The sequence below is a fragment of the Vulpes lagopus genome, chromosome 5 (genome assembly GCF_018345385.1).
Source record: "Vulpes lagopus strain Blue_001 chromosome 5, ASM1834538v1, whole genome shotgun sequence".
NCBI lineage: Eukaryota > Metazoa > Chordata > Mammalia > Carnivora > Canidae > Vulpes > Vulpes lagopus.
Window position 1 is genome coordinate 108187458 of NC_054828.1, and position 22463 is coordinate 108209920.

Genomic DNA, 22463 nt, shown 5'->3' on the forward strand with positions numbered 1-22463 from the left:
AAATCACAAAACAAGTTTAATGAACTGCAAAAACTTTTAACTGTGCAGGTCAAGAATTAGATCACTGTACATAAGAACTGCTCCTATTCCATTGCCTACTCATCAAACCTTCAATTTCTCCACAAAGTGAATTATAATCCTGATATTTATACACATTACTTCCTTACTTTTCTTTGCTTATAAGTTTACTACCTAAGCATGAAACTCTAGCCACTATAGATTCAATCTAATTGTGAACATCATATAATTGGAATCACGCTGTGTAGATAGTCTACTATGTGTGGCATTTTAGTTGTGGTTGTGAAATGCATCACTGCTGTTACGTGTAGTTGGCTGTAGCCATTCACTTTCATTACCTTATAGTGTTCCATTTTATAGTAGATGACAATTTGCTTACCCTTTCTACTGTCTCATTATTTTATCTATCCTAGTCACTTTATATTATGACAAATGATGACAGGACAATATTTGGCATGGTGGTCTTTGGAATTTTACACCTTCTGATGGGTATGTAATCATAGTGTATTAAAGGTCTTCATTTGTACTTTTCTGATAACTAAGAAACATATCATCATCTCACATTTATTGGATATTTATGTATCCCCTCTTATACAAGTACCAGCCTACCCTTTCATCTATTTTTCTTTTAGGTTTTCTGCCTTTTCTTTTTGTAATTTTGGAAGCTCTCCAAATATTATGAATATAAGTTCTTTATCAGATATACCCAAATACAGTCTCTCATATATATTTAAGGTATAGTCTCCCATTCTGTGACTTCCCTTTTCTCTATTTTTTTTTTTTAAAGATTCTATTTATTTATTCATGAGAGACACACACACACACACAGAGAGAGAGAGAGAGAGAGAGAGAGAGAGGCAGAGACACAGGCAGAGGGAGAAGCAGGCTCCATGCAGGGAGCCCGACATAGGACTCAATCCTGGGTCTCCAGGATCACACCCTTGGCCGAAGGCAGGCGCTAAACTGGCGAGCCACCCAGGGATCCCCTTTTCTCTATTCTTAGTGATTTTGATGAAAAAAAGTTCTTAATTTTAACACAGTTGCTTTTTTCCAGCTTTTTTCCCTCATGGGCTAGTGCTTTTAAAAATATTCTTTTTAAGAAATCTTTGTCTACTCTAAGATCATAAAGGTATCTCTGGTTTTTGTAAAAGGGCATTGTTATATTTTGTATTACATATATAGATCTGTCATTAGTTAAAATTAATTATCGCATATAGCGTACATTAAGGTTTAAAGATTCATTTTTGTTCCACAAGAATATTTACCTGACCCCAAAATCATTAATGATAAGATTATACTTACTCCATTATGTTGCAGAGTTACTGTTGTCATATCAGATAACCAAACACAAAGGGATTTAAGTCTCTATTGTTTGCTGGGCTTCTAGTCTATCCTTGTACTAATGCCACAGCTTAATAATAAATTTTGATACATGATAGCATAAACCTACTTGATATGCTGTTCTTTGAAACTCCCTTGGCTATTCTTGACCCCTTGCATATTCCCAAAAAATGTTAGAATTGGCTTGTCAATTTCCTTCAAAATAAATCTGAAATTCCATCAAACATAAAGATCACTTTGATAAGAAATATTATTTTTTAAAAATTTATTTGACAGAAAATTTATTGCACAAGCAGGGGAAGTAGCAGGCAGAGATGGAGAGGGAAAAGGAGATTGGGGGGGGGGAAGCAGACTTTCCTCAGAGCAGGGAGCCCAATATAGGACTCAATTCTAGGACCCTGAGATCATGACCTGAACCAAAGGCAGATACTTAACCGACTGACCCATCCAAATGTCTGATAAGAAATATTACTGAACTGTTCTATTTTCTGTGCCCACGGAAATAAACATGAGCACAGACCTCAGTTTATTAAAGATTAGTATTTCTTGGGATCCCTGGGTGGCGCAGCGGTTTGGCGCCTGCCTTTGGCCCAGGGCGCGATCCTGGAGACCCAGGATCGAATCCCACATCAGGCTCCCGGTGCATGGAGCCTGCTTCTCTCTCTGCCTATGCCTCTGCCTCTCTTTCTCTCTGTGACTATCATAAATAAATAAAAATTAAAAAAAAAAAAAAAAGATTAGTATTTCTTTATAAAAAACTTCACATATTTCATGCATAAATGTCTTGCAATTATTTTTTTAGATTCATTCACAGATATTTTCTTTTTGATGCCTTTCTAAAAAATATCTTAAAAAATTTCTTTTAGGTTATTTTCTGGTATACAGACGTAACTTAAATACTGAACCTAGATACTGTATCCTCATTAAACTCATTAATTATTTGGGGGTTTTCTAGAAACACAATCAAATCATCTTGAAATAATGAGGGTTATTTTTTTCTTTATTTCCCTTGTCTTACTGAACTGGCTAGAAGCTCCAATTCAATACCATGATTCACTAAAGTCCAAGAAAGAAAAGGATGAGAGATCAGGGTATAAATTCAGCATATTCTGGAAAGCTTCTCAAGCTACTAAATCTTTGTTTTTCAAGTAGATGGGTTTACTTATGGTTTTTAAAAGAGCCTAATAGGGAAAAAAACAATTCACAGTTTCTCTTTTAAATACCCTTTGTTTTAGGTGCACCTGGGTGGCTCAGTGGTTGAGAGTTTGCCTTTGGCTCAGGTCATGATCCTGAGGTCCTGAGATTGAGTCTCACATCGGGCTCCCTGTGGGGAGCCTGCCTCTCCTGCCTATATCCATGTCTCTGCTTCTCTCTCTCTGTGTCTCTGATGAATGAATGAATGAATGAATGAATGAATAAATAAATAAATAAAATCTTTTAAATAAATAAATATCCTTTGTTTTACAAGCAAAAAAAGGAGTACACTGAAATATTATTTCAGGAAAAAACCCTATTCTGTACTCCATGTTTAAACTTAACTTTTTCATAATCTAAATAATTAAAACTAAACCCACCTCTGCTTGATTGAGACTAGAGTTTGGTACTCGTGGGGCATGGTGGCTCAGAGCAGAGAGGCAGACAAGAATGAGATGTAGTGCTCCAATTTCCAATGCCATTCGCCTGAGAAGCACACCATCATCAGTTGTCAATGGTGTAGTACTAAACAAGCTACGAAGGACATGAAAAGGAAGAGTTGGAAGCACATTGGCTGATGGAGACTGCAGAATATGACCTAGATTAAAAAGAAAGACAACATTAAAACTATTTAAGAACATAATAAAGAACAATATACAGGGTTACAAATTAATAGTGATAACATAACAGACAACATGAAATATATTACTAAATTTATTAAAAACAACCCGAAGACAACAAATAGAATAATACCTGAAAATTTAATAAGTGTCTGGAAAAACTCTAAGATATCATATATGTAAACAAAAGTAGCTGAAATGTATTTATATGTTAATTAATAGTTATAGACTATGTTGAGATTATTATAAACCAGAAATTAAACTAAAACCTAACAACTAAAATAGAAGCATTGAAAGTTCCTCACAACAGTATAAAGATAATCTGATTGCCTTGGGAGTAGTTTCAACCATGAAAAGGTAACAAAACAGTAAAACTATTTTGTTTGGTCTGTAACACAGTTTTCTATTACATCTAGTTAGAAACGAATGCTAAATGCAAAAACCCACCAAAAACTACTGCCATATGAATGGTGGATGAGACAACCACCTCAGAAATGGATATGAGAATTACACTTTTTAATAAACAGTCATTGAATATTCACTAAAAAAAAAAAGCTGAAATGGCATAAAGGCAATTTTCTGCTAAGGGTTACACCTATCATTTTGTAAGAGTGCCAAAATACCATTTACCCTTCTATCTACTTAAATTATAAAACAAACAAACAAACAAACAAACCCACAGATCAAGTAATTAGAAATTCCTGATCTGCGGTGCCTGGGTTTTAGCTCAATTAATAGTCTGAGCCACAGTCTGCTTGAGATTCTCTCTCCTCCTCTCTCTGCCCTTCTTGCTCTTGTTCTCTCTTTTGCTCTCTAAAATAAATAAATAAATCTTTAAAAAAATTTCTGATCTATTGAAACAGGTGTATACAATTTATATATGAAACCAAACAACTAAGATTACTTAGTACACAGAAGTTGTAATTTAGTAAGTTATTACAAAAACATTTAAAATAATGTTACCATTTTTAAAGAATTCCATCAATATGAAAATACAAAAGAAAAGAATGTGGGTTTTTTTTTTTTTGGTAAAATATGTACTTTGAATATTCAATAGCTTCAGAGTTACAGGATCAGCAAATAAATTAACAGTTTTATTAAATTAAATACACTTGTAGTAAGGGTTTAATATTCTAACTGGCATGTTACAGATTTCACCTCTAATCAAAACCATGTGACTTTAAAATTAAGAACAATTGTTAATTTTCAAATGGAATGGTCATTAACTGAAGAATCACAGGTAAACTGAAAATCTACTTGCTAGGCTACCCTATATTAGGACTCTTTAATATTCCCTTAAAATGAACAGCCCAAGGGAAACAACTGCCATAGCTTTCTATTATTATCCTGTATTATTATATTAGAAAATAATTATTATGTAAGTTTATTTTCCACTTTCTATGTAGTCTAAACACTCCTTCCAGATTCATTTTAAGACAGACTGTCATATCATGACTTGGTTCATACATTTTAATAGATCTTCATTACTATTCAGAATAAAATCTGAAGTTCTTAATAATACTTGATGATCTATTATCAATAATAGCTTTTCAAATGAGCTCTCAGTGCTTTTTATGCAAATTGTCATCTGCTAACTTATCCTCTCTCATATAATCTAAGCACATAAACACTGCTCAACTCATCTTTCTAGCTCATCTCAGCCTTGACTCTGTCCTTCCAGGCCCTACTAAAAATTACTATGCCACTGTATTCATATAGCTGGGTAGTAAGGAAACAGTTTCATACCTCTGAGCCTTGATAATACAGTACCTCTCCCCAAGTCTTTTGTATGCTTATATATATTGCTTGTTGCTACTATTGGAGAACATTAGCTACATGACGGCAGGATCTAAAGAGCTGCTTCATTTTTGACTGCCTCTGATGGTATCCAGCAGTTTTATAACCAGTGAACACATTTTGTATGAATAAAGAAATGAAACTGAAGATTTTTTAGGCCTTGCTGTATGTATCATTAGAATGAAACTACCAACACAAATTATATAGCAGTTTTACTATGAAAGAAATAATGAATAATAGGCACTGCTCTGAATAACTTTTATACAACCTACCTATGTTTAATTTCATTAATAATTTCAAAGACTTACTTCCTTCTCCATCATCTGTCACTCCCAATACCAGTCGAAGAAGGCACTGGGCGTGTTTTCTCTCTTTCAGTAGCACTTCAGCATAGCCCGGAAGACGAAGAAATAATCCAAAAGCAGCCAAAGAATGGGCAGGTATGGGAGACATAGTCTGTACTGCTGATTTGATAGGTGGAGGTTCAGCTGCAATGGTTTCTGGTGCTTCATAAACTAATTCCCCTGATTGCTCAATTGTCACCCATTCAAACTGATCGCTATCTTTTGGCTTTTCTTGAGTGGTTGAAGTTACTACCGGAGCACTCACCTAAAGAAAAAGAAAATATCTGCTTGGCTATTTGTGTGTTCAACATCAGGTTCAAATTAAAGACTTGACTTTAAATGATCTCCTCAAAATAGAGGAATAAAAGGACCAATAAAGGGACATGCTTTTAAAAAGCTCCCAGTCATCAGGAATTAAATGGTATCATGAGTATGGTGGTATCTGATAAGTACCTCTACTTTAAAGTTAGATACATACATCCATACATTTATTTATTTCTAGGTAAAGTTGCTGGTTTATCCTTTCTATCAGTTAAGAATCTGTAGACAGTCTTTAAGACTATGTAAATATCTTGTTTTTCCTCCAAACTTCAGTTAGAATTAGCACTTTAAAAATTCTTACCTAAAACAATAATTACTACAGTGGTTGCCAAATAGTGACTTTCTACCGTTCCTTCTCCATTTATTAGTTGGCCCTGAACTGTAAGTAAAAATGTTCCCTTCTTCTCTATTTATTCATTCATTTATTAATCTCTAACAGTATAGAACTCTAGGGTTCCCTGCATATAGATCAGGGTGGATCCTAATCAGTGCCATTTGTCTTTATAAAGAGAGAGAGATACAAGATAGATGGCTGTGTGAAAATGTAGGCAGGAATTGGACTGGAGGAGCTACAGGCCAATGAAAGCCATGTGCCAGCAACCACCAGCAGCTGAGATGAGACGGATTCTTCTCCAGAGCCTGCACGGGGCCCACGGGTCTTGCAACAACCTCATTTCAGACTTAGAGATTCCCTACCCCATAAGAGAATCCATTTCTGTTGCGTTAGGCCATTCAGTTTGTGGTCCTTTGTTAGGAAACATATATATACACACACATATATACACTAAGTACATGAAATTACAGAGAATAATTCCCCTACTTCATTCAATAAAATCAAGTGCTTTGTATTTACAACTTTCCATGAGTCACACTCCTTCCTCATTAATAAAAGAGCACTGAAAGTACCTACCTCAATAAGTGGTTAAAGCAGTTTGCTTTTAAAATTACCTGAAATGGAAATGGTACCTAAAACAGGGAAAAAAGCTAATCAAAAAGACAGTGCATTTGGGTAGAGGTATACACTACTATCTAACTCTCCCATTTTCAGTAATATCCATAATTAATATACCTAAAGAAGCACAGAAATAAAATATTACAGTGTGATGACCATAAAATCAAGGTAATGCTTCAGTGTAAGGACGTTGGCAAATGTGCTCGGTCTTCAGCATTTCTTTGGAACCAACTAATTCTCACAAAGCTCTGAATAGGCTGACCTTTGAAAGACTTATATGATACTCAAAGACTGTAACTCACAAGGTTTACAGAACTAAGTTTTTTAAAAAGGAAAAAAGAACAAAGGGCTTTGCTGTGGAATGATATATTTGATTAGGAATTTTATCTTACTTGTTGAATTACTTCTGGATATAACATGGGTAGTCTTTCTGCAATAAGAGCCAGTCCACCCATTCCTGCAAAAACTTGTAATGGTGACTGAATGGGACAGGTTTCAAGTAAAGATTCATCCAATATCCCATCCATACATTCATCACTTGGAGTGAGAGCCTCATCTTCTGGACAGCTACCAAGTAAGTCTCCATGATCTAGAACAATAAATTACAAATAACAGATAAGAAAGGATCTCTTTTTATAATAATCTTTCATTTACAAAGTAGATCTTCTTGTCACCTCTCTCTACTCAACAAAGAACATAAATATTTTAGGTTATGCAGATAAAGCTTTAGAGCCAGATGCCACAATAGTTTTTTTAATGATTTCTGATGTTGCTTCTTATAGTCTTGCTACTCAAAGTATGTTCACTGGCATACAACCACTGGCATCATCCTAGAGCTTTGGAAATGTAGAATTCTCAGGTCCCACTCTTGACCTACCGAATAAGAATCTGCATTTTAGAAGTGTTCTGTAGGTAAATTATATGCATATTAGGTTTGAGAAGCATTGTCCTTTAGGGCATATTTGTAAATTATATTGTATGTAAAAATAAGTAAGTCCACAGAGATTCAAAGCAAATGCTAATATATATATATACACATCATGTTCTGAGTATCCCATTACAAAAAAACTGAAAACCAACAAAGACTTCTCATACTGAAAACTAAAAATTATACCATATTGATTTAACTTTGAACCACTCAAAAAGAAAAACCAAAAGGTTAGTATGTTTACACAGAACCAGATTCTATAAACACTAAAAACCCAAATAATCCTACTGAAAACAGCAAAACTTCTTGAAATTTTTTTGAAAACACTAGAATTTACTGAAGAATGCAAAAGGCTAACAATAAATCAACACATGTGCTTATAAAATAAGTGATGCTTTAAGAGAAATTAAGATTAATTTCTAGTGAAAATAAAAGCAATTTTTTAATACTTACAAAAAATTCCATCATAAAGAAAAATACTTCATTAACTTAATATAATAAAAACAAAGGTAAATTAAGTCATTAGCTACAGAAATTCCTACTTCCTTGGATCACAGACTATAGTTTTAAAGAAACATCATTACATACCTTTTTCAGGGTGTAACCTTTTAAAAGAGTCTGTTTTTGATAGACTTGGGTCTGTGATAACTCTAGATCCCAATTTAACAGTCAGGTCTATTGAACGGTAACCTTGAGGAAGTTTTCGGTCGTATAGGAGAGTTAAAAGTTGGGCAAGTGTCATTTCTGCTGGCAATGGTTGGCCTAAAAATGACATAACTAAGTTAAATCTGGAATCCAAGAGGGAGACATTTACTTGGTCTGATTTAGTCAATTAGTTACTGTTTTTACTGAACTGCACATTAAGCCTCTGATTCAGACACCAATTTAAAAACAACTTAAAATGAGCACATGCAAAGTTTACAGAAATCTATTTCTGACACGAGAACAATTTTTGTCTACAGAAAGTATTACTAACAAAATCCCAACAAGATATTCTGAGCCACAGCAAGAAACAAAGAAATAGACATTCCTACAAATCTGGGGTTGGCAAAATCTTTTCCATACAGTCCAGAGAGCAAATGATTTAAGCAATGAAGACTATACAATCCGTGTTGCAACTACTGAGTCTACCACTGTGGCACGAAAACAGCTATGGACAATACACAAACAGGCATAGCTGTATTTCAATACAACTTTTTTACAGATAGAGGCACCAAGTCTACTAGCCATAGTTTGTTAATCTCTGCTATAAATCAAGAACATAAAGCTAAGAAGGAAAATCCATTCAAAGTAAGTTGGCAATTGGATTATAATGAAGCACAAAAATGGATATAAATTTGGTATCACCTTGACCAATGAAAAGTATACTGGTCAAAGTATACCTTCAGGTAGGAAGACAATACAATACTGCCTATCAATAGTATGGCAAAAACTTCTACTATAATCAGTTCTTCAAAATCTGCCTCACGCTGATTCCTATATAACTTGTTATGAATTCCTTAAAACATTATTTTTACTGATTTTATAGCACACTGACAGCAAAATTTAGAAACCTAGTAAACAGTAAATATGCAACATTATGATGTTTAAAAGGATATGTAAAAGGTTACTCCTTTTTATCTCATTTTTCTTAGAGGGAACTGTGTGGACAAAGTTTCACTAAATCATTTATCTTATCAAGAACAACGGATTAAACAGGAGTCTGGTGGTTACATGTCTTCAAAATTTTTTATATTTTTACATATTGTGAACATTACCTGCCAAGAGTTTGTGGAACAGGTGAAACACTGGGACAGTAATTATTTTGTTGGCAGTCTCCGCTCCTGAAGAAGCACTTCCGATTTTATCAGGCATTGTTCTCCCTCTCCTGGATGGTGGACGAGGTGGTGTAGCTGACACAGCCCGTTTAGACTGGGATTTCAGCCCTACAAGAATCAGTAAAATTCTATATATAGCCACACTCATGAAATAAAAGAGTATTTCTACAATATTTTTAAAAAGCATCACATTCCTTAATGGGAAAAGAAAGGTTTCTTCTCATTTTTATATCTGATCTCCCAATTCTATTTGCCCTTCACAACACATCATGAATTTTTGTTTCATGTTTGTAACTATGTTTAAGAAAGTAAAAAATAATGCTAAATTCTATGGTCTCAGGGAACCTGGGTGGCTCATTTGGTTAAGCATCTGCCTTTGGCTCAGGTCATGATTCCAGGGTCTTGGGATCGAGTCCCGCATGAGGCTCCCTGCTCTACTTCTCCCTCTATCCACTCCCCCTCAAGGTTGCGCGCGCTCTCTCTCTCTCAAAAATAAATAAATAAAAACCTTTTATTGTTCTGAGTGCCCACTTACTGTAATGGGCTGCCCACTTACTAGAAAGTATTTTTGTGCAAGTATGCATAGGAAATCTTGCATTAATTCTTCTGTGATAGATAAATTCCACCAATATAGAGATCTCCCTCCTACTTAAGGAGTAAAATAATATAGGCTAAACCTTCTTTTCTGGGGTGCCTGGGTGACTCGGGTCATGATCTCAGGGTCCTGGGATGGAGCCCTGCAACAGGCTCCCTGCTCTGTGGGGAGTCTATTTCTCCCTCTCTGCCTGCCCCTCCCCCACCCCTTACGCTGTCTCACTTCCTTACTTGCTCTCAAGTAAATAAATAAATAAAATCTTTAAAAACAAAAAGCCTTTTATGAACTAAAGTCATATCACTGATGTTAAATAAAATATCCTCCAAAATGATCAGTTATCTCAGCCATTTTGTCATCTACTTCACCTGACAGTATGAGCACAATTCTCTGTATGCTGTTTAGCTTAAATGGAGTATTTAAACAATTCACAAATGTTCAGTATCTGATGAAATATAGTATGTTTTGGACATAAAATAAGTGTAATAATTACACTGCCAGTTAGTAACGGATTTCAGGTACAATATCTTTACCTCCAGTATTAAAATTTCATTACAAGTCACCTTTTTTTTTTTGCATTAATAGTTATTACATGAAGTTCCTATAAATATGTGTTATATTTTATAAAAACCGAAACAAAATCAAGATCATAAAAAACAGAAAGCATACCTGAAGCAACAACAACACTGTAATTGTCCTGAAATCCATTTTCTGCCTTAACTTTTTCTTTCTCTTCATGGTTTTTCTTTTCTTTGTCATCCTTCTGTTCACTAATTAGTTTAGCAGTGATACTTGGTGTATCTGTAAGAAAATATTACCTAAAATACACTGCTTTTCAAAATCATTAAGAAGGAAGCTATAAATATTTCAAACAAAGATTACACAAGATATTACCACTAATATGGAGGGAATGTAAACGCATTTAGAAGATACTGATGTGGTAAAGCCTGCTGAGAGTAATGTAAGGGAATCACCACTGCTCATAAGCCTGAATACTTAAATTCCAATCTCCAGAAAACATCACAAATTACAGTGGTTATTACCTCTCAAGGCAATGAAAAACTACTACCACTTAATTTCCTTTGTTTTAGGCACAGTTCAATGTACTTGCCACCAACACATAATTTGGTCCTTACAACATGACGTATCAAGAAAGAATACTATTTTCAAAACTGAGTCACTGATCTAACCTATTAAAGGCAAATATGTAACATAAGCTCAGGACTCTTCTTAAAGCAACTATGTTAGATTTTTTATTCTACAAACAGGAGTAGAAGGGAACAAATTTCACTAATGAAAATTTGTTTTGCTATTTTTAACTTAGGAAACTTAGATACTTTAAAGAGCTTGCTTCTCCTTCTGCTGTGTGTCTCTGCCTCTCTCATGAATAAATAAAATCTTAAAAAAAAAAAATCATGAAATCAATGATCTGATTTGGTCACCAGAAATTCAAAAGCCTATATGAACTATTTTTTTAACTGTTTTAATATTAGTTATTCACTAAATGGATACGATTCTTTGTACTTTTCTAACTTAACAGTTATTATCTAAAGGTGCTTTATAAGGTTGTAAAGGTGAAACAAATGATAAAATAGTATGCTTTGTATTATCTCCTACTCTTTAGCTTTATTTGACTGTCTGAAAATATCCCTGTGATCTCAATTTCTGGAGTTCCTCCTAACTGCAAACTGCCTTTAGAGAGTACTTTTTTGTGTGAAATTTAAAAATTCTGTAAATACTAAAAACAATAAATATATAATCCAACAATACATTTACTTTCTTACAGAAACAACCAATCAATTCCAAATGGCAAAATACAGAAGTCAGAATGAAATACTTAAATAATAAAAAATTCACACAATTAATTGATAGCATAATCAGGAAAATCAGTAAAGATCATTAGGTACTAAGAACATACTGTTATTCCAGTAAATGCCAAATACTAAAAGATATCACTAAGAAAAAATTTTCTCAACATTCTGTTTAAAATTGTTCTAGTTTGAATAACCACTTCTGGTCAAGATAAAACAACAAAAACCAGATTTACTCTCCTACCTGAAATAACTATAAACTAGGAAAAATACATTAGTTTTCAGACAACGGCTGTCAGGAAGACAGGAGATTGATACCTAAGTAAGTGAAAAAACTAATGAGGGAAGCGAGCCCTTGACTGCTCCAGCTCATTGCCTATATTTCCCAGGCCACAGACTGACATAACTCAGGAGTCACTCAAGGTGAGGAATGCACTGGGAGACAAAGGCGGCTGGCTGCAGTTTTCAGGTTACACTGTTAGGGAGGAGAGATGTGCAGAGAGCTTGAGCTCCGGAGACCTAGTGTCTCCTTTGGGTTTTCAGTGCATATGGATAAGCATTTTATTAAGAGGAAACCACCAAAGGCAAAGGAAAGTACTTCTCAACTGTAACAAGGGACCAGCCCCAGGGTCTAAAATTATGGTTGTAACGTGCGTTCCCAATGCCTAGGTCCTATCCTAACGGGGTTCTCAGAAGGGTATTTCCTCTGTAGTAAAGCTAAAGTAGCCCTAGACCTGCATTTTCAAATGTAGTATCCTACTTCTATTCCAAAATAGCACCATTTTAAAATTAAATTCGTTAAAAATTTAGTTCCTTAGTCTTGCCAAACACATTTCATGTGCTTAAGAGGTACTGTACTAGACAGGATAAGTTTATAAAAAAAACTTCCACTATCACAGTAAGTTCTGTCCCAGATCAAAAGCAGCTCTTGTCCTATCTAATAAAACTTAAAAGCTGGCTCTAAAAGAAACAATCTGTTTTCAGTTCATATAACTTTACCCCAGAACAAGATAAAAAAATATTAAAACACAAAAATAGCCAGCACCCCCAAAAATTAAAAAAGTAGAAGTCACATTGCCTGACATCCAATAAAAATTTTCAGGCAAATAAAGAAGCCATAATATACAATCCATAATGAGGAAAAATAATCAAGATAAACAATCAGTGTGTTTAAGATGATAGAGAAAAGCTTATACACTTTAGAAAGGTCAAAAAGATATAAAAAAAGAACCAAAAGAACTTCTAACAAACACTACAGAGGAACAGAATTTTAAGATAGAGTAATATAAATTATCCAAAAATTCTAAACAGAGGAGGAAGAAGTTGGGGGGAAAAATGAACAGAGCTTCAGTGAGCTCTGTGAAAGAACTTCAAGAGGCTTAATAAAAATGTGTAACTGGAATTACCCAAAGAGAGGAGAGAAACGGACGACAGAAAATATTTGGGACAATATTTGTAAAAAAAATAAATTCCAAATTTGATGAAATCTATAAACCCAGATTCAAGAAAGTTAACAAACTCACAGCATAAGAAGAAAACTACAAGGCATATAACAATCAAATTGCTTAAAAGTAATGAGAGAAATGTGTAAAAGCAAAAATACTGACACAAAACGTTTATTATGTGAAAGCAACGTAGTGAGAAGCTTTAGGAAGCGAGTAAAATTATTGTAATTTTGGATTTGTTTTTACACATATTGATGAAATATACATACACATGGAAATAGATCATCAAATATGGCTAAAGATCATAAACATGCTTTAAAAGACCAAAGCATTGCTAATTAGAGTTATATTAAGCACCTGCAAATTTCTGATGTTTGCTCAGATGACTCAGTTGGACTTTTTATTAAGAGTGTTCTTACAAAGCAATCAATTTATTTTTTAAATTTGTAGGTAATAAAAGGAACTAATCTTTATTTTTTGTCTGGGGGAGAACTAATCTTTAAATTTTTAATGACTGAAAGACGTTTTAGAAAACAGTATTCCTTTATAGTAAAGATAAAGAAAAATAATTTCAGTTATTTTGTAATAATGTCTATTACTTTTCCATGATCAAATTAAATGTAAGACTCAATAACTGAACTTCAGTACTCTTCCCCAACTCTCCTTCTTTTATTTAATTATTCATTATTTTTCTTCATCACGTAGAAGGAAAAATTTTAAGACTATTATATATAGAGAAAAAGTCTGTAAAATTAAATTTTCAAAAAAAGTTCAGCTGTAAGAGGGTAAGGGAGACCTTTTCAAATAAGAATGAATGTTATTTATAGTTATAATAGTGTTCTAACATTTTAACTTAGAACATATAAAAAGAAAAGTATTATGTACACACTTGCATTAGATGCAGTGACTAAAACCAAAGAAGATTCTTTAATACCTTATTTTTTCATAGCAATCACATTCATTCACAAGGTTTAACTTACTATGTATCATGACAACTCCAAAATCTCTACAATCCAGTTTTTTACTCTAAGCTTAGACTTCTATTTCCCACTAATAGAAGCTTTTTTCTGAGACACTCCTAACTTTCTGCTGTTGTAAGCCTAGGTATTCCCTTCTACTGCATTCAGTTAGAAACATACTTACATTTGTATTAGAAGGTAAACATTCTTAAATTTATTTTTTAATCTGACAGCATACAAAAGATCATAATACTCTGAGGGGCAGAGTGTGTGTCTTGCTTACTCTTAACACCCAAAGGCTGATTACTGTGCTTAGACATAGAAGATGCTTACTCAATGCATCCATTGATTTTATTCACAGGATTTCTGAGAGGCAATAAAATAAAACTATCTACAGTTGATTTGGATTCTGCCATCAAAACCTTGTTTATTTCATAAGCTGTATGCTGTTTAAAGGCATCCATCTTATTAGAATGGCTTAGAATCATCATCTTAGAATACAGGCAAGAACCTAAATGAAAATTTCTCTCTACTTTTTTCACTATTATACACAGTAAGATCATCAGTCAGGTCTACCCATTTCACTTTCATCTCTTGACCAGTCATTTCTGAGATCTAGTAAATGTTTATTAGAGTCCTGTCATTCCAATTAATAGCCTGCAAATCATATTATATAAGATAGATGGTTTACTATGAGAAAATTCCACCAATGGCTTCCCAAGGCTTGTCAACATTTCCTTGTCCATTCTATTGTAATTCCACATAACACATGTCACACCAAAGAACTATGGGAACTATACTTAAATCTGACTTGCCTGACACTCTGTCAAGAACTTCTGATAATGTTGTTGAGACTGGCAGATGAAGTGTTCGGAACTTATGGCCTGCTCCATACATTGGATGCTGGATGACATGGCTTGTGGCATTAATTCTACCTTTATACAGCTGAAAATTCAAAAGAAATCAAGAAGTGATTTCTCTGAAACATGTATCACTATAAAACCATTTCAAAAGCATAAAAGAATAAAAAATTTTAAATGAACACAAAATATAAAAGGTTTATTTAGTATATATTTTTAAATGTCGCGTATTTGCCATTTGATTTGTTGATCAATTTTTGTATTAGCACCACTCTACCAGATAATCACTTTTTCCCCCAATCAAATTACACATTTCATGGCAGGGTATAATTATTAGGCTATTCACCACAAGGAGTGTTATCCAAAAGAGATTTTTAAGTCCTATCATTAAGTATAAAGGTTATTCTTTATATGCTATTTTAGAAATTAAGATATAGAGATAATTCCAGGCTCTGGTATGAAATTATAAAATATCTTTGCACACAGCTAATTATTAATATTCAATTTAACTGTTAAATACTCACTGGACAAGGAGACTGAAGAAACATTGTCACTTTCTCATCCTCCAGCATCAACTGCAAAAATAATCTACGTATAAACCCTGAAATGTTCCCTGATGTTGGAAGGTTCCCTCTTTGAGGAGATGTCTGAAAAAGTTCACAGAGAACCTGGCAAGTAAAGGAGATTTAAAAAGTTATATGCACTATTAACCTGCAGTTTTGTACTTCCAAGAATAAAAGACTATCCCCAGAAAAAATTTCTGTGAATAAGGGAAATTACTAATACAGGATTTGCACATAATAAATACCTAGTATAACCAAGTAATCTTTAACTTTAGTCAATATCAATGTGGTTACAATGTAATAAAAACAATGGAAAAAAGGGTATTAGAAATACAACACAAAGCCTTAATAAGAAGCTGAGAAATTAAAATTAAGCCAGAAAGCAATAAGTCACAAAGTTTTCATGCTACCCAGAGGCACAAAACAAATTTTCATATATTCATATCCATGACTTTGGTTAAAATTGGTAATTTATGCCTTTTAATTAGGCACACTAAGCAGATATAGTTTCACAGTAATCAATTACTTGAGACAGTAAGGTATCTTGTTATTCTTCTCAATAATGTAAAATCATTGAGTATTTTTGGAAATTATTATAGCAAAAAAAAAAAGGAAATTATTATAGCTATCCTTTTAGATATATTTTCTTAAGATTTTATTTATTTATTCATGAAAGACACACACAGAGAAAGGCAGAGACACAGGCAGAGGGAGAAGCAGGTTCCATGCAGGGAGCCCAACGTGGGACTCAATCCCAGACCCTGGGATCATGCCCTGAGCTGAAGGCAGACGCTCAACCACTGAGCCACCCAGGTGTCCCCCTTTTAGATATTGATAGGCTGTCCTGAATAAGCACTGTAAATTAGGGAGTAAAAAAAAAAAAGAAAAAAAGCTGATTCCTATTTATTGGGGTCTACCACATCTCAGTCTCTATGCAGTTACTTTATATACATCACGATATTTAATTATCTCAAAAAACTTTTTGAGGCAGGTATTATCATTCCCATTTTATAAGTTAAACAACGCGTGAGAATCAAACAGCTAGAAAGGAGTAGAACCTGGCAAAAATCAAGTATAAGTATTTCTGAAATAATTCTAGCTTTCAAGATTTTGGCCCCAAGGACTTACTACAGTAAAATAACCTCTTCCATTTTTAAGGTTCCTCGTCAGGAGTCTCCTATCTGAAAACTACCCTAATGTCTGCTTCATTAAAAGCAAACCAAGAGTTGAAGCAATCCGGTTACAAGAAAATACAAAGCCTCATTGCAGATGAGATGCTTGTTAACCACCTTCAAGTGGTCAATCCTTTTTCAGCAGCTAAAGTGTTTTACTGGAGTTGGAGGAAGAGGATGGGAGTCTAAAAGGAGGAATGTATCAACTATAGCTAGAATCGCCATGAATTTGCCCATTATCTTATCAAAAAGAATACGTTTTGGGCAGCCCCGGTGGCTCAGCAGTCTAGCGCCGCCTTCAGCCCGGAGAGTGATCCTGGAGACCTGGGATCACGTCCCACGTCAGGCTCCCTGCATGGAGCCTGCTTCTCTCTCTCTGCCTGTGTCTCTGCCCCTCTCTCTGTGTCTCTCAAGAATAAATAAATAAAATCTTAAAAAAAAAAAAAAAAAGAATACGTGACGGTTGAGAAGAAGACGGAGGAGGTATCATCAATACTTTAATTATGGTTTAAATTCAGAACCTTTAATGTGTCGAACCCCAAACTTCATCATCACCCGTGCTACATACTCCTTTCTCAACTCATTTCATTAGTGTTACTTAACAGCATATTAAAATAAGATGACTAAAACATAAGCCAATTTTTCTAATCTTACCTGGGCCATCAGTTTTTGGTTATTAGGATGGCATGAAATGCACTGCAGAAAGAATGCAACAGTCGCATTCTCAATTGCTGTCCTCTGTTGAGTAGTCAATCCTGTTGGAGCAGCTGAAGAGAGAGAGGCTGATCTTGCACTAGTCTGTTGTGCACCTAAATGATGTCCTCCAGAAGTGGACCCAGAGTGACACAGTAAAAACAGAAGTGCTGTCCATAGTGGATTGACTTCAGACCCACCAAGCCAGTCTTTCATAACATGGCTACTGCCAACTTCTGTCAAAAACCTAAGAATAGGAGCAATCAGGTCTGCTGTGATAGGCATCTTATTACATTGCTGTGCAACATGATGCCGCCTGAGCTTGTCCTGAGAAGTATCTATTGACTGAGCAATGTTTTCTGAGTAAGAAATGTGACTAAAGCAAAAACTAGCCAGACTCCTCACAAGAAGAGAAGGCAAACCTGAGTCCAATAATTGTTTGATAGCTTCTGGAGATTGAGAAGAGGACGCAAGGGTTGCCAAATGGGATTCAGTTAGTGCGAGAGGTGCTTGTGCGTTTTTAGAGTCATCTGTTAAGGATGAAGTAAGATCTTGCTTTTTGCTATCATCAGTCATGGACAGTCTGTGGTGACACTGCATTGGGGGAGGGGTAATACCCATCCAGCCCATGAGCAAAGAAAAATAACTTGGGTGTATATGACACATGGAGCAAAGCAGACTGTCAACAGCTTTCTTCAAAACCATATTGCAGGGAAGAGACATGGACCAATTAAAAAGCAACCTAGAGGAAAAAAAGATGTCAGATTAACATTATATATGTATCTTTATTTAGAAAGACCTCAATACAAGTATTAGAAACCAACCTATAATCTTTAAAATTATAAAATCTATAAAATTATACATTTTATTTCACATAAAATATTATGACATAAGATTTCAGGAAGACTGTGATATATTTTATTTAAGTTTTTAGGTAGGTGAAGTTAGATTAGACTTGTGAAATGAGTATAGAAAATCAAGAGATCTATATTAAAATGGATCTACCATTCTCTGTGACCTCAAAAAAAGCCACATTAAGAAACAATGACAAACTATACAAAAGAAATGTTTAGATTGAACATGACATGATTGATGGCTTAAATTCACAAATCAAAAGCTAGTTTCATTAATAATTCATGAGTTATGCCAACTGAAAAGGTCAAATATAAAAATGACAGGCTAAAGGACAAAAGGCTAATCTTCTAGGAGTTATGGAACCTCTCAGAAATAAATATAATATTCTGTTACAGAGTTAGCAATTATAAGTTAGTTCAGCAAAGCCTTAGCTGAGCATAGTAAAGAAATGTGGGTAAGTGGAAACTACCAAAAGAATAATGGTATCAGATATCTAGAAAGTAGTAAAAACAACTAATCATAAAAACTCTCTAAAGCAGTAACTCTTCAAAAATTTCTGGCTATACTTTTTTTCCTCCATAATTGTACATTAAAGATTAATTACTCCTGGTGAGGAGTGGCCTGGGCGGCTCAATCAATTAAAAGTCTGACTCTTGATCTCAGCTCAGGTCTTGATCTCAAGGTTATGAATTTAAACCCCATGTTGGGCTCCACACTGGGCATGGAGCCTATCAAAAAAATAATTCTAGTGGGTAAATTTACAAAAAAAAGAATAAACACTATGAACTGTAGGAACATATACATTAAATTAAACACTCTAGATTTTAGCTGGAAAAAGCATGAAATGACATGAATTTATTTTCTTAAAACATGAAGATAAATTTGTGTGACACCTAATTTCAAAATTATACCTGATTATACAAAACTACAACTTTCAAAGTATTATTATTCTCCAAATAGGCATATAAATACTGTTTCATCAAGTGAAAACCTCTAAAGATGTCATACTGGGGAAAAAGGGATTTCAAATATCGTACTTACTCAAAGAGCTCTCGGTCCAGCAATGCTGGTAAATCATACTCTACAAGCAGTTCATAACTATGCCACAGAATTGCTGCCACACAATGAAGATGAGAAGGAGATGGCATAAGAAGACCATACTCTACTGTTGAAGAGTTAGGACACATGTAGCTCATCCTGCCACTTCTTCTCAAAGCAGCCACTCTTGCAGAATCACTGACCCATTTTAATAAGGCCTGGATTCTTAAAAAGAAAATGAATTCAAATAACCAATTATACCACTGACATTTAATATGGATAAATATCATCATTACATGTAAGCAATGTGTATATGAGAATAATATACTGTTTTTAATAAATTTTAAACTAAAATAGGAAGGAAAAGGAATTTATATAAGCAGAAAGAATACAGTAGTTCCAGTTTTCCTATAACCTTACTAATCTTAACTGATGAAAATGTTTGAAATAACAACCATTTTGCAAATAAACACTGATTAATAATTCATTTATTAAAAAATCAATATCTAGAATTATAGGATATAACACTTAACAAATTCACTGTTTTTTGTAGATTTTCTTTTATTTTGTAACAAATCCATACAACCTAGAGCAGTAATCTGGGGCTAATTCTTCATTGTGCAGAATCTCACGCACTACAGCATGGGTCATGCCTCTGGCCCCCAACCATTAAATACTAGCAGCAGCCACCCAGCCCCCTTAACTCTGCAAACAGAATATAGTCCCAATATATGTACTTTTCAAGTGCTATCCTACCCTCAATACCCTGGAGCTGGGGGCTACTGACAGAACACCACCTTTTAAAGCAATAAGGCTTTCGAGTTTATATAAAATACAGAAAACCGGGTAAGATTTATAACTGAGTTATTAAAACAAGGTATTTATATTTTTGTTTGCTTTCAAATTTCTGGTTTAGATCACAAGATTCTTTGCTTCAGGGTAAAAGATAGGGGAAGGAAGGTATATGCCACTTAATCCTCCTTTCTGCCCTGAAGGACAAGACCCTTTAAACTTCACATGACAGGAAATAAAGAGAAGTCAGAAAAAGAAAAGAGAGGGACAAAATTTTCTCAGTTCACAGAAGCCAACAATCTTATTATGTCAGTTCCAAAATAGTTATGTTTTAAAAAGTATTATGCAGTAAAAACAACTTTGTTTAGGGTCATTTTCTTATGATTAAAACCATAAAACTATTAAAGAATCAAGTGTAAGAGATTTTAAGAAAGTTGGTCCAGAAAAATATTTAAAACCTATTTTTTATATTCTTTTTAACCCGAATAATCATTATGATTCAAACTGGGCCAAATTTCTTTTATCAAAAAATATTTTTTTAAAAATTCCATATTTTTAAACATAGTAACTATATAATTTACATAAAGGATAAAGCTTAATGGAAGTCAGCTTATTTAATATTTTGAAGTTACGAAGATAAATTTACTTGGTAAATGTCATTTACACATTTTTAATTAGAAAAAATAAAAGCAACTAGCCTAAAATGAATAAAAACTATTACATATCAATGATTAAAGTCCAATATTTACCAGGCACCTTCTATGGTTGACACTCTACTATATACTCCCCAAATCTGATCTATATAAATCTTGCCTTGGGAGTGATGGTATTCTGTCTCCCAAGCCAAGACAAAAGCTGGATTCAATGAACTTGGAAACTCTAATATCTAGCAGCTCTTCAGTAAATACTTATAAAATGAGTTAAGTACCTACAAAATTAATAATTTATAAACAAATTAATAAAGTATCAAATGATTTTCTTAAATATTAATCAAAATTACAAAATAAAATAATTCAGAAAACAGATTTTTAAAAATTTGTTTATAGAGTCACGTACTCTGTAATGTTCTTTTGATATAGATGGTACATATAAAACAAGAGAATGCCAAATCATCACTCAAAAATTTACCAATAAAAACAAGTTTTGGGCAGCCCGGGTGGCTCAGAGGTTTAGCACCACCTTCAGCCCAGGGCGTGATCCTGGAGACCTGGGATCAAGTCCCATGTCAGGCTAATTGCATGGAGCCTGCTTCTCCCTCTGCCTGTGTCTCTGCCACTCGCTTGCTTTCTTTCTCTCTCTCTCATTAATATTTATTAATGAGAAAATTAAAAAATCTTTAAAAAAACAAAAAAAACCCCACAAGTTTCAAAAATACTTGGGAGGTCTTATCCATTTGAAGACAGAAGACCTCAAGGAAGAACTACAAAAGTAAAACTCATCTAAAACTGCCTATACTAAAACAAAACAAAACAAAACAAAACAAAACAAAACAAAACAAAACAAAACCTGCTTATACTAAAATATCACTAGGTATCTAGGTGAATTATTCAGATGTTATTTACTTGGTAGGATAGCATTTCACTTTGGGATAGGAAAAAAGGTAGAGAGTCTAATGAAAACCTGTCAATGAATATTATACATAATAATAATAGGTAATCAAAACAAACACTATTATCATGTCACTATAGATTAAGTACCTAATACAGACACGCTATTCCTATATTCAGACACAGTAAATACCACCTACGACAGTATGATTAAGATATCATTACAGCTTACAAAGATCTCATCACAACTTGGTTCACGTAAAAATATGTAATATTTTATTTCGTTCCATTCATCAAATGTAATATTGATTAAAAATTCTATTTGAGCTCATATTAGCTTAAAATATGTTAAAACATGTAAAAATTTATGTTTAACGTTCACAAAAATTTCTAGAAGTTGTATCATGTAAAGAATACAGTTAAAGGTATAATATATTCAATACTTTTATGAAACAATTTTTTTTTTTTTCTTTAAATGTTACTTTGGCTCCATTAGACCCAACATACAGAAGCAAGGATCTTTTTTTTTTTTTTTTTTAATTTTTATTTATTTATGATAGAGAGAGAGAGAGAGAGAGAGGCGCAGAGACACAGGCAGAGGGAGAAGCAGGCTCCATGCACCGGGAGCCCGATGTGGGATTCGATCCCGGGTCTCCAGGATCGTGCCCTGGGCCAAAGGCAGGCGCTAAACCGCTGCGCCACCCAGGGATCCCCTTATGAAACAATTTAAGGAGAAAGTATTACAAATAATGTTCACTACCATGTGACTGTGTGTATGTGTGTCCTTAAACAAAAAACAAGATA

The 22463-nt window shown here is 34.0% G+C and overlaps 1 protein-coding gene across 16 annotated transcripts in view; it reads right to left on the reverse strand.

Annotated features, from left to right (window-relative positions):
- The window catches only part of BIRC6 (baculoviral IAP repeat containing 6), a 228904-nt gene that overhangs the window by 72595 nt on the left and 133846 nt on the right, over positions 1-22463 (reverse strand). For all 16 annotated transcript variants that reach the window (XR_005987661.1, XM_041754078.1, XM_041754087.1 and 13 more), the window contains 10 exons: positions 19324-19545; positions 17389-18169; positions 15524-15667; positions 14955-15084; positions 10594-10725; positions 9273-9440; positions 8104-8277; positions 6980-7176; positions 5279-5579; positions 2934-3151 (listed from right to left, as the gene is read on the reverse strand). Coding sequence is in view for 15 of the 16 variants with exons in the window: in XM_041754078.1 (XP_041610012.1) it covers positions 2934-3151; positions 5279-5579; positions 6980-7176; positions 8104-8277; positions 9273-9440; positions 10594-10725; positions 14955-15084; positions 15524-15667; positions 17389-18169; positions 19324-19545 (2467 nt within the window). In the remaining variant the exon portion in view is untranslated. The remainder of the gene's footprint in view (positions 1-2933; positions 3152-5278; positions 5580-6979; positions 7177-8103; positions 8278-9272; positions 9441-10593; positions 10726-14954; positions 15085-15523; positions 15668-17388; positions 18170-19323; positions 19546-22463) is intronic.